At 39.1% G+C, this 17,728-nt stretch overlaps 1 protein-coding gene across 1 annotated transcript in view; it reads right to left on the bottom strand.

The window, feature by feature from the left end:
• Positions 1-4,973: 4,973 nt before the first annotated feature.
• EPM2A (EPM2A glucan phosphatase, laforin) overlaps positions 4,974-17,728 on the bottom strand; it is a 41,555-nt gene continuing 28,800 nt past the window's right edge. The window contains exons 3-4 of the mRNA XM_061378778.1: positions 8,282-8,523; positions 4,974-6,899 (exon numbers count right to left, since the gene is read on the bottom strand). Coding sequence (XP_061234762.1) covers positions 6,619-6,899; positions 8,282-8,523 — 523 coding nt within the window. The 3' untranslated portion in view covers positions 4,974-6,618. The remainder of the gene's footprint in view (positions 6,900-8,281; positions 8,524-17,728) is intronic.

Below are 17,728 nucleotides of genomic sequence, written 5' to 3'. Positions count from 1 at the left end.
TGCCCCACTTCCTGCCTATTATTTCCTAGATGCTCTTGGATCACACAACTCTGCCTGGACTGCTTCTCCTCCCTGTCCTCAGCCAGCATCACCAGCCCTCACTTTCTCCTTGGCTTTCCATGTGACGTGAGAGCACTGGAAGGAAGGCCACTTGGCCACTTGCTCTGCCTCATCTCAGCAGACTACTCCTTTTTGCAGTTCACTTGTTTTCCTGCTCCTGCTTCTAAATCTTTCTCTGGTGGTCCAGTACACCTAGCTATTGCTAGATGAAATGCTTTTATTATCAAATGCTTTGTAGTCCTTTGCATGAAAATTACTGCAGAATAATGCATTTTTTAACCAGTTAGGAAGAGTAGGAGATGTAAAAAATTCAGAACAGCATTTTCTATTTTAGTTGCCCATAGCTGGGCATCTAAATCAAGTTATATTAAAAAAAAAAAATCGTTAAAAAAACCTCAAACCACACCACAAATGAGATTTTCAGTGGTGCTGAGAACACCTTATCACGATTGCTCTCATTATTCTCTGCACAGATCACTTGGATGGAAAGTGGCATATAAGAAACCAAGAAAACTATGACAAGTCTGACTGAAGATGACAGCATCTGCTCATGCAATCTTATTCCAGTTAAGTAAGATATCTCAGCTGGGAAGAAGGTTGGATGAGAGTCCTGGTTCTTATTGTTAGATGCTGTGTTGCCTGTAAGTGCCATCAAACTGCAATACTCACGCAAGTGCCAGGGAAGTATGTTGGCGCCATGGGCAAGGAGCTCCCAGTGAAATTTCAGCCAGCCATTTAGACTATGTTAACACAGAGTTGCAAAGTACTTGAAATAGCATCTGACCAAGTGCTCACATATGCCCACACAGCCTCTGTGGGTGGAGCCACTAGAACACATCTCTGTGTGAGGGATTTGACTGTCAAACCACCATGCACCATCAACCACTTTTATGCTCATGAAGCTTCACCAGCTCAAGTATGCCCCATGAGTTAGTTGCCCAAGAGAGGGTATCCAACTGGTCTATGTTCTTCAGAGCTTACCCTTCCACATTTTTTTCTTTATATAGCTAAATGTTGTAAGTAAATAGTTCGGTGGTACCCCTTTAACTGGTTAAGGAAGTTTAAATAACAGCTATACTTTAACACATTGACTATGTTTTCAAGTGAATTGTGTTATTTGCTATCCCACCACAAAATATTTTTCCCTTTGACATTAGCTAGCTTTATACTTTACTTTTCTTTCTGAAATGCAATCTTTATATACATTTCTTAACCTCTGTGTTTATGTATCTTATTGAATTTCTGAAAATTGGATTCATTTGCATCATTTGATTTGTTGCAGTGACTTCGGGCTGGCTGCCCAGCTTTAACAATGGCTGCTACCCTTGGATGACGGCCTGTTAATTATTTCCCTGCTGAAACTGCATTACCACAAAATAAATTTTCTTATAATGACATTAAGTAAAGACCATAGAAACCTGCCCAGCATTAGAAATCTTTCCTTGGCTGCTGTTTTATACTTTTTCCTCATATCATCTAAATCAAGAATGAGATATCATTTGATGTTTTACCAGCTCATGAATAAACCGGCCTTCTGTTTTTCTTGATGCAAATATAACATCAGCATTGAAGTAATTATCAAAGCACAGGCATTATCCTGCAATCTTTATAAATTCAATCTCCCAAATAAGACAACCTGTTTAAGCACAAAAAGGTTGAACTATATAGGGCTAAGGTTCACAATGTCACCATCCTTGATTAATAGAGTATAACAGATCTTGTTTCTTTATCCCCAGACAAGCCCTGCTATATAAAAAGTTTTAATAAAATACTTATTACTCATCTTTACAAATGTGACAATTGTTATCCACAGAACCATTTGTCAACCAGTCAAGACTGCAATGAAGGAACTTGAGGTGAAAGGGTGGTCCAAGAGGAGAATATGTCTAATTAAGAATAAACACCCTATAGGTTCACTGTTAGCAAAATTGAAGAGCCAACAACATGTATTTTGGGTTGCTTATATCACAATCATTCAATTATGCATTACACTTGAAAAAAATTGCTTTCCTCTGTTAATTTAGGAAGAAGGTAAATTATGAAGTCATATTGCTTGGTCTTGCTGGTGGTGATGTCATTGTGTTGCTGAGCAACAGAAAAAGGATTAATTCCGTTATATTTTCACCATTCCGAAGTCTGCCCCCTCAGAGCAGCCCCTTTCCCTTTAAGCTATATATATGAGGAAAATAAACCACATTTATTTCCAAAGCATTTTTAAAGAAATATTGCAGAGCTGTTGATTTACCACTGAGAATGTTAGAGATGGAGAGAGTAATCTATATTCTGTCTTTTGCTACATTAATCCAATTCCATTTCAGCTAAGAGTTGCCTGATGTTCATTACCCCTCAATAAGGTAGCACTTGTTTGCCAAATATATGCTTTTGCAATAGTTATTACACACCTAAATATTTCTTCATATGCTTCCTGTTGCACAGTCCCAGCACATTTTTTTAAGAATCATTTATTTTTTGTTAACTTTTTCATTGGTTTGAAACCTCTCATTGCAATTTAATGATGAAGAATAAAAGAAGCAACAGGATAATACAGTTTGGCAAGTGTTTTTTGGCTACTTCAGGTAATTTATTTTTTTCTCCGTTACAGACCAGTGAAGTCAGAGGATTTTGTAAATTAGAACTCAAAAAGAACATCATAGTAGGTAATAGAGTAAGTCTGGCTTTTTGCATTCTTGTTTTAAATTGGGATTTTATTACCTGCTCCTGCACCAATCTCTTTCCTTTATCTTTGCCCGAAAAAGCTTGGCTGTCAGTCTCAAAATTTAATTCCACTCCAGATCAGAAACACTGTTTTGCGTATGTTTTTATGCAGCACACACAACTTTGGTGTCAGACTTTCCAGCTGCTCTGGAGTACAGCCTGGTACAAAACCTGCAATTCCAGCCACATCCAGAGTTTCACTGTGCTTGGTGTGGTACAGAGAGAGAAGACCATAGACTCACAACCTAAGCAGCCAGAGCAGATGAGTGCCAAAGGGACCAAAGCTGAAAGTGTGAAATAAGTAAGGAGTAAAGGAGAAAGGAAGTTATTCAACTGTCACGCCAGCCAGCCCAGTCAAAGGGAAAAATATTCACAAAACAGCACCACTCAAAACCCAACTCATCCCTCAAAGGCTGTGTTTGTTACAAAATCACTTGTAAGAGCTAGTATTTCTTAGCTCCTTGGGAAAGAATATATACTATTGTCTGGCCTAATAATGACATTGAGATACTCTAAGTACCTGGACTCATAAATGTTCCCAGTTTGTGCAGCAAATGCTACTTTCTTTTTTAATTTCACAGAGATAAAAACCTGTCTGTAACAGGGCAGAGAATACAACAGAGATGCTCATACCAGCAGGAAACCATTTTCCCCAAGTGATGCTTTTCAGTGATGAGTTATCAAAATATTTCTATCTGGTTCCCATTATCATCTGTGTATTAGTTTGGATTCTTGGGCCCACTTTAAAAAAAAACCTTTACTGTTTATCTATTTCTAATTCTTTCTGTAAGAGTTATTCTTCTCTACATTTTGTAGCACTTTATGACTAAAGTAGCAAGGAAATATACAAGTATAAACAACAGACTGTTTTCATCCTTTCATCCAAATCGCATCAAGAGACTACTCTATGGGAAGAGCTAATGATCCAATCAGCATAAGAACATATTACAAATTGGAATTTTAATAGATAATCTCTAGATGCAGATTTATTATGTAATTATACACTGGGAGAAATGGAATATTTTTATATGATAGCCTTTTCTGTTGCCGTAGCCTCTTGCAATGATCTCTTTAGCATTTATATTCCTAGTTGTATTCAACAGACAAGGCTTTGGATGAATGTTAGTCAACAGGGTGGCCTCCAATGAGGAAGGCAGGAAGGTGGCCATCATGAAAAGCATGCTACAAATAGGCACAAAGCGGCTTCAAGCCATGGTATCTCTTTGCATTCCTTGTTAACATGGTGTTGGCAAGTTGTTTTCATGCAGTTCACCAGCTAATGCAATCTGTATATGATATAGCCCCAGCAGTTCAGCAGTCAAGCAAAATGAAACGACAATAAACAATGAATCAATAACTCCTCACTGAAATGACAATAAACAATGAATTAACAACCTCTTGCTAGGGCTTCCTTGAATCTGTGGCTTCCGTAGTGTTTGAATTCCTGCTCTGTAAATCATGCACCAATCTGCTTCCACTCCCAGTAAAATCAGAATTAGGCAATAACTGACACAGCACAGTTATACCTAGTCATATATTTACTTGTTTGTGTCAGGTTTTGCACTGTTCAGCCCCAACAGGCCTGAAAGAGAAATATAATTAGGTGTGAAACAAGAACCAAACCCACAAATACTTGTCCCAGCATATATTACAAGCTGCATCTGATGGAAAGGACTGTATGTTGGTGATGCTTGGAAACACATTTTAAGCTTAGGGTTTCAAATCCATCTCAACAGAAATATAAACTTAAGCAAATTCTACTCTGTACTTCTCATGACATCCTCCTCCTCTCAGCACTTGATTTTGAGAAGCATGTGGTAGCAAAAGGTCACCATTTTTACCTTAAACTCAGTCAAAACAAGGTAACTCCTGCACAGTCATCTGTAGTTCTGCACATTCACACAAGAGCCCAACAGCCAGACAGCAGCACTGACACATTCCCTCTGCTCTCTGCATCAGGCTAGGAGAAGAAACCTCTTTCTTTTGCCTTTGTAGGTGCCACATCATGCACACATCTTTGCTGTGCTGTTATTTTGAGAGTCCCTCCACAACAGCCCATCAAAACTGGCACACCATAGCAGACAAGAAATGAGCTGTTACCATTAAAGTGGCTGGTCCTATCTCTATACAGAAATATCAGTCACAACCCTCTTTGCTACTCATGAAATTGGGAGACAAAGATATAGGAAAAAATGGGCTCCTGGAATTGTCATAATGCATTTATTTAACAGAGAATGACTTTCATTCATTTTCTAAACAGGAAGTATTATTTCAAAAAATCAGAAACAAAGTCATGATCAAAACCACACACATAGAATAACTTAAATAAATATTTTCCTTTTGAAGGTGACTGAAGTATAGGATAAATGAAATGTAGTATATTATTCTGGACATTCTCCATAAACAGTTCATAGCTAATAGTTTCTCCATTAAGTATTCAGATAATCAATATATATCAGCTAAACTACTCTGGCACTGACTGGGTCTTTAGAGGAATAAGTTGGGTGGAAAAAATGAGATTTCACTGAAGAATAAACCTATAGAAATTAGGTTTCTTAATGTTTATACATTGCTAATCCTCTGTTCCCTACAAAATGCTTTCTCTCCCTTCTCTTTGGACTTAACCTACAGCAAATTGGGTTTATCTGAGTAGGGCTGGAAGGCGTTGGTGCCACTGCTTAGTTTAACTAAGGGACTAAGCCGCACTGGAAAACATTAGGGATCTTCCAAAAGCCAACATTAGCCTACTAAGGCTAAGCTCCTAAAAAAACCTACTCAGAGTTGCTCTTTGCTCCTATAGGGAAAGGTATTCATTTAGTCACCCCACAGATAGTTTCAACTGTCTAAATCTGCATCTGTGAACATCTATACGCCACTTGCACAAGGAGAGACTTTTGCTATAGTGCATAAATTAATCTAGGCCAACAACACAAGAGGCTATGGTGTCAATCATGTGTCAAAGCTTGTCATATAGTTCCTATAGTTCCTGTTTTAGCCCAGTGGTTACTGCTGAGATTGACTTAGCACATAGGAAACCCACTGCACAGCACTGCAAGGACCAGAGCAGCAAAAATGTATCTTTAAAATAGATATCTCACAGCCTAGGATAATGTCATAAATAGCAGTCTTTGCCTGCACCACCGTGGACTGCAATAAATGGAGCTGATTCCTCTCTTCATGTCACATCCCAGCATAACCCCAATGGTATAAAAGAATGTATCTGTAACTCATAGTTTTAACATTATCTAGATAGGCAGAGAGCAAATTTTAATTCACTGCATTAGACATTAGCTTTTGGTTAAGAAACTGAGTTGAAAAATTAGTTTCCTTCTGGTCTATTTCATTAATACTACTTGTCTACAAAATCAACAGAAAACACTTCAGTAGTGTACACTCCACCTAAAACAACTGCTTTGACAATGATCAGATCCATCCTAATTTGAACCTTCATCTAGTCAAACTCTGTATGTGTTTTTCTGAGAATGCCTTCTCTTTCTTGTCACTGAAATATTGCCAAGCCTAGCTATTTCACCTCACATCTTATTTAGTGCATACCCTAAAAATTCAGCTCCTGTAGGCAAGCAGTTAAAGAAAATCTTAGTTTCCCTTTGCAGAGTTTCTAAGTCTCACACTTGCAGCAAAAGGCTTGAAAACATGAATTATACCAGCTTGAAGAAAGCAAATAAAAAGCCCTCAAAGGCACTTATTTAACAAAATTCTCATGACTTTTATGACAAGTTTATAATTTGAAGAGGAGAGGCAAGTATCTGACTCATGATTTCTAAGTCCTTGGGGCTCAAATGTAAGGATTCCTCCTCACCTTCCTTTCCCACTTCTGCTTTTCTACTCTTGTATTTTGCATGAGGAACGAAGATGCCCAAATTTCTGGTAGAAATCATCTTCAGCACTATTAAGAGCTTCCTCATCTATGTAGACAGCAGGTCTCCGGGAAGCCAAGAAGTACTGAACTTTTCGCAGGCTCCATCCCATCACGTACTTCAGCCAGCCACTGACAGCAGCTGTAGACCTGCCAACACCAGCGTTGCAATGAACATAGACAGTGTGTCCATTCTCCAGTAGCCCGTGCAAGAGGCAGACAGCTTGTGGCAACATCTGTATTCTTCCTAAGGTTAAAAACAAGACATGTTGATTTGCATTTGAGGAAGTTAGGCTTAGGGTTGAGATTATGCCTGAACAGCCTGATGAACTGTGAACTGTAATGGCAAACCTGACATACTTAGGGGTTTGGTGTTTTTTTTTCTAATGACCTTCTACCCTTATTTTTTTCTTGCAACATAGACTCTCATCCAAAAATCTATAAAATGCCCCAAGTCTTCTCTAAATATACATTCTGATTAACACTGGGAGGGTGGCATATTTGTTTTCACAGGAACTGAGACAAGGTAGCAAACTACATCAAAGAGTGCATCTTAGACAGTGTTAAAGTTAGCAGGCCAAAGATGAAATGTTGGGGTTTTTTTTCAGTACCACTGCTTTTCAAAACATTGTAATAAAGGCCTTTATGTCAATAATAAGGGAGGGAGAGCAAAGAGTATTTTCCTATCAACCTAATATTGATACAATTAAATTGTGTACTAAGCATATGGTTAAACAACACAGAATAGCTTTTCTCACTCCCAAAGGGATGAATATACCATATTTTCTGATGCCTTTTCTCCCTGTTACCCTGTGAACTGAAACATCAGAACCTAACTTTTCCTCATGGCACAGATTAGCACTGACATTAAGACCTTTCAAATCCCTGTTTTAAGGGCTCCTCTCTCCCCTGATGTCCTATTACTGATATGACAGCTCTGTTTGTGGAAGCAGTATTTCACTCTGTTGAAGGCACTCTTCTGCTGGTAGGTTACTCATTTGACAACATGCACACATTCTAACCTGCTGGTTGGAAACAAGATTTTGAACTGAGCATTCCAATGGAGGAATTAAAAATAGTAACTTATGTTACAACGTCAGGTGCTATGCATATTCTAAATTAATTTCAAATAGTTATACAAATGACTGTATGGAGATTCATCAGACTGGGGTACTACAGCTAAAGAAAAAACTACTCTGGGGGAAAAGGGAATAGCAGAGACAGACATAAAGCACTGTCTCTTCATTTTTAACCAGCAAGGATAGCAAGCTGTCCTGCTGCGCAAGCTTGCAGTCTTCCACGTACAGAGCATACTTTCATTACACGGAATGAATTCAGGCTCAAACCAAAACCAGGCAAATAGTTATCAATGTCAGATGGCTTTAAACTCAAATACGCATGCACTATCAGACACAAAGTACTTTAAATGGCATCTTTGCCTAGAAGAAAATACGAATGATTTGTTAGAGACAATACACAGAGAAATTGTACCTTGTGACCTTGTGTGTTAGCTGTATTTTTATGCAAAATTTAAACAACAAAAAAAAACCCAAAACAACAACCCCAAAGCATTCATTAAGCTGGCAGATCAGTATTAATTTACTGAAAGAATGGCCTAAGCATTATCACCTTCAGTGCTCATATCAGGGGTTGGCATCCAAACATAGGCAAGACCTTCCTCTTTGTACAGTTTCATGAGGATTTCAGGGCTCATGGGTTCCGGGTAGCGGTTGCAGCCCCAGGAATTCTGAACAATGTCCCATTCAGTCTGGAAGTTCATCACAGCTGTAACACCCAGCTCATGCTTCAGCTTGATGGTCACATGCTCCAGCTGCCGAGGGCAACTTCCCAGCCAGATGTTTGGCAGGATTCTAGCATTGAGAAAAAGTTGCAGTGGTATTGATTAAACTATCTGAACAACGAAACTGCCAAGCATCACTCCGGCTCCAAACCTGCTTAGCATCACCACATGAAAACTGCTAAGTGCAGCCTTTTCATGTCATGCAGTAAGCAGCTTCTTATTTCATTACAGTTGAGTTGCTAATGTTTGATGCTGGGGATCAAGTTCACAACCTACCACAAAGAGCCAGACAGTCTGAGAAAAAATTCAGAATGTAATTAGTGAACAGGTCTCCAAGGCATCCATCACTAAGCTTGCCACAGAAGCTTACTAACCTCACAGACTAGAATAAGAAAAGTCTGAAAATTCATGCAATTTGTGCCAAAAAAATAGACCTAGAAGATTCACATGACCCAGACCAGAATTATGTTATTAAACCAAGCATATAGATCTATTCTAGCTTTGTAGCTACCAAAATAGTGAGTAAAGCAGACAGAAAAAAAAACCAAAACAAACTGCCCCCCCTCCCAAAACCAAACCACAATAGCAAAAAAAAAAAACACAAACAAACCAAACCAAAACCCCCACAACCTAAACTACCCTTCTGTGAGGAAACTCAGAAATGAGTAAGTATTTTTTTTTTCTCTGGTCTTGTGAAGCCTAGCGGGAACAAAGTGCAAAATGAGAATACATATCTAGCTTTCCTCAAGGTCTGAAGAACCAGAAATTTTGCAAAGGTCAAGAGGTATGCATAGGAGGGATTGACATCCATATTTCTGGTACTTATCTACATCAAACTTCAAGACTTCTATCATTTCCCATTGTTAATCATCATAAAAATATCGTATGTCTCAACTGGTTTTGACATAAATATAAACTGAATATTAAGAGGCCTGTTTTCAAATTAGGTTTATAATCCGCACTTTCACTAACCTCTCTGGTCAGTGGGAATGCTCGAGCTAGTTATGATAGATTTTGGGCATTTTTGAGATGCACCCTTCCTCTACCAGTATGTGGGGTTGTTCCTTGAATATGGCATTTGCCATAGGGCTGGTACATAGCAAGTGGGCAATGAAGCTCAGACTGAGGGCTGATGTGCTAAAAATCTGCCTTTCGACTTGTAAACTGAGAAAACCAACAACAACTTATTGTTACCATGGAATAAATATGGAATAATTCTTTCTTAAAGGTGAACATATGTGTTACCACATTAGTGCTTTATTACAGCCAAGTTTTAATTGTTCAGCTGTTCCCTACCTTGCACTGCAGACTGGCAGCTTCTAAAAAAAGAGAGTAGCAGAAGTTTAACACAACCTTCTCACACAAATCAAATACCTCAATGTCACAGCAGCTGGTTTCTAGGGTTTCATTTGTTGGGGGGTTTGGCAATCAAAGAAACACGAGGCAAGCAAACTCTACCCACAAATGAAAAGTTAATCAAAGGTTATTTAGGAGGAGATCTGACTGGATGACTCAATTGACCTTTTCTACTTTAGTTTCAGTGGTGACAGAGAATGTTGATTAAATTTAATCTCTCTTTAAATACTAGGAAAAATGAAGGACTGGGAGAAAAAAGAGGACTACTCAGTTACAAGTGTACATTCTATAAACAAGGCTGCTTGATGAGAGCTCCTAAAAATAATTGTAAATCAGTGGTCAAATAAAAATGTGTTTCCTCCTATACTTAGCATCCAGTTTAACCTGCAATTCAGAATTCAGTTTCAGGTTTTCTTCCCCTTTCCCTTTTTACATAAAATCTACTAAAGATTCAACTTGTATGGTTATTTTCCAGCTGTTACTACACTTCAGTTATTTTTAATGATGTATTTATATATTGCACTTGGTTGTTTTCCCTCAGGACCCTACACAGCCTAGACTGAATTATAACAATTCACTGTGAATGCAGCTGAAACAACAAATGCATTCCATTTAATCAATGTATATGCAAATAGTCTTCCCATCTTTAAGGAGAAAATGAATCTGAGGCACTGGAAGATTAGCATCCCAATCCTTATTTTTTAATGGCACAGGAGGAAGAGGACAATTAATAGCAAGGGGCTTCCTCCAAAATTTGACATCCCCACCCAGAACTGCTTCACAGCTCTGCGGGGGCCTAACAAGGAAACACATACCTTACCAAATAAACCAGCTGATGCACCGGTAAAGAAGATCACTACTGGTGTCTCCAGGAAAAAGTGGTGGATCACAGTAGTTGGTGACTCTACTCTGAAAGGCACAGAGGCACCCATGTGTCGGCCTGACCCAGTCTCAACAGACGTGTGTTGCCTCACAAGGGCTTGGATCAGGGATGTTGCTGAGAGGCTGACTGGTCTAGTGAGTCCTGCTGACTATTACCCAGTTCTCATGGTCCATGTGGGTTCTAGTGATACTAACAGCACTAGCCTGGGCATCATTAAGAAGGACTACAGAGCCCTGGGAGAGGTGGTTAGGGGCTCTGGGGCTCAGACAGGTTTTTCATCAATTCTCCAGGTCAAAGGGGAGGACCTTAAAAAGGCTAGGAGGATTTGCCAGGTTAATAAATGGTTAGAAAAGTGGTGCCATAGGAAGGGGTTTGGTTATTTAGAACATGGGACTCGATTTGGGAGGCCAGGTCTACTGGAGGCTGGTGGAGCTGGCCTGCTGCTTTGGTAGGAGACTTGCCAGGTTGGTCAAGAAAGCTTTAAACGAGATGTGCTGGGGGAAGGGGGCATCATTCCATCCCAGCACTCCCAGTCAATTGCCAGCACATGTAATAAATGCTTGGAGCGACACGGAGCTATTTCAGCTGCTCCAGCCAATGAGTTGGGTTCATTTGGAGCTCAGCTCAGATGCCTCTATACAAATGCCCATAGTATGGGGAATAAACGAGGAATTAGAGATGTGTGCACCTCTATAGGGGTATGATATAATAGGCATCACAGAAAGATGGTGGGATGGCTTCTATGACTGGAGTGTTGGAATGGAAGGTTACAGACTCTAGAAAAGACAGTCCCAGCAGACAGGGAGGGGAAGTTACTATTTATGTTAGGGATAGGCGGAACTCTGTCTGGGGACAGGTGAGCAGTTAACAGAGAGTTTGTGGGTCAGGGTTAAAGGGAGAACAGCAATGGAAAACATTACTGTGGGGATCTGTTACAGACCACCTGATCAAGAGGACTCTGCAGATGAAACTTTCTACAGACAGATAGGAAAAGCGTCACATTCGCAGGCCCTTGTTCTCATGGGGGACTTCAACCACCACATTACTCCATCGGGCAGTCAGCTACTCCTCAATGAAGCAGATGCTTGTGTTGCTGCTTAAGCACCTTCTGTGTTACTTTTGTTGCTAACGGTTTAAGGCAAATGAACAGCAAATTCAAATTTCCTTAAAATGCTGGGCTGTAAGCTGGGAAGCTCAAATACTATTTCCAGACCTGTTCAATCGTCAGTGTACTTGGAGCAGGTGTCTTACAATCTCTCCTGAAATCAGTCAACCCTTCTGAGGAGTCACAGCTCTTACAGAAAAGGGTAGGATTCAAGCCTTTGAGGAACACATTTCATTAGAACACCTATCAGATACAGTAATTCAGACATGCTTTTATCCCTATAGTTGCCAGCTTTAATCAAGAAAAAAGACTTTACCAAACTAAGTAAAAATACCGAGGTATTGTATTAGCAACAGAATGTTCTATCAACTATGCCATTTGTTCATATCAGTAATATTTTTGACCAATGTCCAGCATATTATTTTAAATAAGAGATGGACTGATTCATCCTTCAGTGCCAGGTCAAGATGCAGCCTTATGTTAAAGCTTCCAACTCGCTTTAGCTGTCTGCACCAGTCTTCCTTGGATCTCACTAAGCATCTGATGACACCAAGATGAGCGCTAATATATACATATAACAGAGCAATTTAGCTGAAACAACAGCTGTGTCCTCCCTTAATGCTTTTATTTCCTGAAGGTGTAGCATGCAACCATAGCTGCATGTAACTTGCAAGAAAACTTCTGCATCCCTAGAAAAACATACATAATTCAGTCAGTTGACCCCAGTGGTTTGTGATGCTCATATACATACAGAGTGTTTTTTCCACTATGGAGGGTTATTACCTTGACACCACTACAAGCAAGCAGCTCAAGGGGAATGTAGGCCTGAAGCAAAATGCAGAGATGGTTTTTGCAGCACCGTAACTACTGGGGACTGCTTTCATTTACAGTGCATTCCTTTTCCCCTCCCTGATGGTACTAGAATAGAAACTGCTTCAGAATGTTTTTATAAGGTGGATTATTAATGTAAAATTATCATCTGTCTTAATCAAAAGCTTGCATTGACACTTTTCACTTTTAACCAAATTTAAACTACTTCAAAGACCAAATGTTTGATGAGAAATAAAGGGAGGCGGATGGCAGAAAAAAACCTCCTACCTCTCTTTCCCTCTCTCGTTTGACACAAAAGAGATTCCCCAAAAGTATTGCTTTGGACATAATCAAAATGAGAATACAGGAAATCCTACCAGCTGTAGGATGTAGAGCTGAGATGCTCTTTTGTCTTTTCTCTACTCTCTGCCTTGTTACAAGACACATCACTTTAAATGCTGATACCACTGGATTATGATGACTCAGAACTACCATCCTGCTTGTGCTCCTTCTTTTGCCCTTGGCATCCTTTTAACAATGTATAGCAGCTTATTCTTAGGTACATGCATGCCTTCCCTGAAGAACCAAGCTAGACATTTCAATTCTGGGCCTTTCTTTTTCCTTTCTTCTGAACCTGTGACAGTAAAAATACTAAGAACACTTACTAGAAATCAGATGAGAATCCTGTACTTGTGTCAGAGTAACCTAGAAACATTACTTAGATTGCTATCTAATGTCCTGAAAAGCATCTACAAACACATAAAGATTTTCAAGCAACCAAATTCTGCTCTCCAGTGGAAGATCTGAAAACTTTCAAATATTGTTTGATATGTAGAAAGCACACTGACAACTATCCTCACCTTCAGGAATATTTTGTTAAAGTCCAACATGAATAGTGCAGTCACAGGTCACACTGACATCTTCTTGTCTCCATAATGGACAAAAGAACAGATTATTACTTTCTGATATGCAAAATCCTTTTACCTATCTGAAAATTACTAAAACACACCCACACAGCCTTGTATTCTTCACACACACACTAGTTTGCCAGATTTAAAGCATCTGATGATTTTTGTCTGCTTTTGGACTTTCCAGCTGGTCAACATCTTTCTTAAGATGTATGACTAGTAGTGGAAAGAGGTCTTACCATTTCTAAGAACTGAAGATTAGTTACTTCCTGTGCCTCAAAGGCTGCATCCCTCTTTACAGTTCCCTGACTGTCCATTTATAGCATGACACTGTTGGCCTACATTCAGTATCGAATCTTGTTTTCAAGATCTCTCACAAGAGACAAGCCTACTCAAGGAGAGAGTAAAATCTGCCCAAAACAGAATTATTTAAGATTTTATTAGTTACTGCTGCTAGTGGTATCAAATAAATCTAAATGAATACACAGCAGAGGAGCAAATGAGATTCACAGTTCATGAATGCATCTCAGTAATGCACCATGCGTTATTGCACACTTGAAAGAAATAACTCAGCCACTCATACACATCACTGGATTTTAAGCTAACTATAATCAGTTAGAAAGAGAAACAGTACATGCTTGCAGTGATGCTTGGTGAAAGTGTTGCTTTATAGAGAGGTCAAAGTGGTAATATCAGCCTGTACAAAGAAGTGAACTGAAAATAACATAAAATTTACAGTAAACTTTCTCATTCTATGTACTCAAACTTTGAACTTTCTATTAACTTTTTTATTGTATTAAAAAAAAGATACAGAAAATTTGAAACATTCAAAATACAGGAGATACCAGCTATTTCTTGAGAAAATACTTTCATATGAGGGCAGAGTGAGATGTTAGCTTTAAGAGGGAATTAGATGACTGCTTAAAGGTAAAATGGATGGGAAGGGCAAATCACCTGGCTTTATCTACATTAAAGAAGTAAAGAATCTCAACTTCCATATAGTTTCACCTATAAAGCAACTACCAACAGCTGAGGAAAATGGCAGGGTTTTATTTTTTTTCCATTTTTTAATTCTTGCAATCTTTCTCCAAGGTACTGACAACATAGACAGATACTGGAACAGAGGTTTGGGCTTGCACAAGAATTCTGGCTTCACTACATTCTCTTTAAATAAGGGACAGAGCGATCTCTCAGCAAAATGCTCCTTACCAGTGAAATAATAATGTGGAACTGAGGAGCTACAAGACTGACATTTCTCTGTACACTGCACAGCACACCTGGTTAAATGGCTGTGGTCTTAATCCCTTCTCCTGTTGACTTACTGATAAAGTCTCCTTGCAGAAGACAAGCTGATGAAGGCTTTGTGATGAAAGCCTTGACTTAAGTAGGATTGACTGAGCACAGTCTGATGCACTCAATTGCCCAGCACGCAGAAAAGCACTACTGGCCAGAGTAGGAAGCAAAGTTTGATGATACCATGGTCTAAATCACAGGACACCAAGATCTAATAGCCCAGGCTTAATACAATCACTTTTATCAATAACGATGGAATAAATGTCCATAACCGTAGCAGAAGTCATCAGAGGAAAGTGTTGATTAATGATAAAACCATATTACACTGAAACAGCACAGCTGCAGACCTTGTAAAAACTACTTATGTTTTCGAACAAAAAAAAAACCACTTTTACCTCAATGGCAATGTATAAGGAGCACACGTTGTTGCTTACAAATTTGTTCTGCTTTACCACTGAAAGATTGCAATTTATTGTGAAGTTAAAAATTCTACCTCAGGGCTTTAAATGAGGAGAATTAAACAGACTACAATGTAGTTCCAAGGTGGGGTTTTTTTCTTCTTATTTGGCACTGTGATGAAAAGTAATTAAGCTCTGGCAAATTTTCTTCTTAGATGTAATTTGGACTACTTATCTAGCTTCTCACATGGGAGCAGACTTGGAAACTAAAAAGAAACACCTGCTTTTATCACTTTAGAACAACACTTTGTCATCTTAGCTATACGCAGTTTCTCAAGCCCTTGAATTCTGAGTGTTATGCTTAATAGGATCTGATTTATTTCACATTTTCAAGTTTATGCATGAATGTGGCATCCATCTACCTCATTTGCTGATACGCAGAGCAAATAAGCCATAAAGATTTGACCTCAAGCTGACGATGTCCTAAATAAAAGCAGTTAAGAATAATATCAAACTGATAACTGAAATACAAGGTTACCCAGACATTCAGCTACAAAGCAGTGATACGGTGCCCTCAGGTTCTGCTGTTTTAGGAGGAGATTTCCATAGCAACAGCTTGATGGCACAAAAGGGCTTGGTTGACCCCTCTTCACCCACCGATCTGCATTTACAGCAGGTGATATGGAGCCCTCTTCAGGTTATGAGACAAGGAGGAACCATACTAATGCCTAAGCACAGCCCAGCTCTCCTACTCGTTCATAACCTTCTGGTGGATTCTACTCGGGGGAGGCCTGTAGGCTATGTCTGCTTTATGGATTGTCCTAGTTTTGAATGCCCCAAGGATATGGGGAAAGAAGGACACAAGCCACATAAAAGAAGTTTAGTCTAAATGGATTCCCAAAGTTTTTAGTTTACGGCCCCTTCTCCCCTTTCACAACCACCCCAAACATTCCTTTAGAGGGAGCATTACAGCTTTATTAGAAGAAACTCACCAAAACACTGTATAAGGAGAGCTTGCAGAGACCAAGGGCATTTCTAACATCCTATACCCAGCCACAGCAGGGAGCATATTTCATGAAAACACCTAGACAACTGGGGAGGAAACCAGATTCCACACCGCAAAAATGACAGTAATACTTGGACATATAAGCAGTGGCACAATGCCCAAGAGTCACAAAATAATCCTTCTGTTGTATTCAGTAGGTAGACCACCATCATGAGAAATAGGAAGAAGGAAGAAAAACACCTGGAGAGCCCAGCAGAGAGTTCCAGAGCAATCAGAAATCTAGAAGGCAAGTTTTCAGAGAAAAGATTTAGAGAACCAAGGGTTAAAATCAAAATGAAAACACTGAGATGTTCCATCCTCAAGCACCCTGTGATTCTGGGAGACAGGGTAGGAGTTTCCAAGCATTTAAGAGACGGCTATAAAGGGGCTGGATGCTAATTAATTCTCCAAGTCTGCTGTGAAAAGGACAAGAAGAAATTGAATTGTGGTAAGAAAACTTAAGAATAGGAAAGCTTTTTAATGGTAGGAATAGTGAGGTAACTGAATGGAGAGTATCAGGGCTGTACAGTCTCATCACTGAGATGGGATCATATTTAAGAGCAGGCTGGATAAACCTGGAATGATTTAAATATAACTGAGACTAAGCTAGAGCAAGGAAATGGACTGGATGCTTTCTGAGGTCTGTCTGAGCCTATGATCTATGATACTATTATAATAAACTTTAATTTCCATCTTTGGGCTCACTATCTATATTAGTTTATCAAGCTCCATCTTGAAATAATTTACCCTCCCTCTCTTCCCTGCCTTATTTGAAAGCTCATGCCAGAATTCAGACATCATTCCTTTGATGTCAGAACTTTGTTATAATTTACATTCTAAATTCATTCAGAAGCAATTAATATCCATTTGATCTTAAAGCAGGGTCAATTTCAATAATTCTTCTTCATTGTTTGTACTATTTTATGAACGTCTTTTACAGATAGTAATATAGCCTCTTCCTCAGTCCTCAGGTAACTATATTATCTATCTCAGACACCAGAAGTCAAGCAATGGTAGCCACAGAGTTCCTTACAAGCCGATTTATTTTGCTTCAACTGTAGTGTCATAAAAGCTACATAGCCTGGTCAATTACTATTAGATGAGATAAACCAGCCTGATAGAGCTGATCTCTTCCATGCCAGGACTAGAACACGTTCCAGATTTGTGCCCCTTGGGGAATGGAAGTGCAAAAGGGATTGTAAACCATCATTGTTCTTCAGACAAAAGATCAAATTTATCTAATTCTGTCTCCAGAATAAGCGTGCATGCTCCAATAGATTCAATGGACTTGCTCTCATTAAGCTTGCAGTGCATTTGAATCTATATAGGGGGAAAAAAAACCCACGCTATAAATTGTTCTCCCCTCTCATTCATCTCCTTCCAATAAAAAGCTTAAAGCCAATGAATTTATATCTTATACATTTTTTTATAATCTATTTTATCTCTAGATATAATCTAAAATAACTTGGTCTCAGAG

The sequence above is a fragment of the Neopsephotus bourkii genome, unplaced genomic scaffold (genome assembly GCF_033783945.1).
Source record: "Neopsephotus bourkii isolate Nb327-2 ecotype Australia unplaced genomic scaffold, CSIRO-AGI_Nbou_v1 NB_1767, whole genome shotgun sequence".
NCBI classification, from domain to species: domain Eukaryota; kingdom Metazoa; phylum Chordata; class Aves; order Psittaciformes; family Psittacidae; genus Neopsephotus; species Neopsephotus bourkii.
Note: the sequence above shows the minus strand (reverse complement) of the source record. Positions and strands in the feature narration are given on the sequence as shown.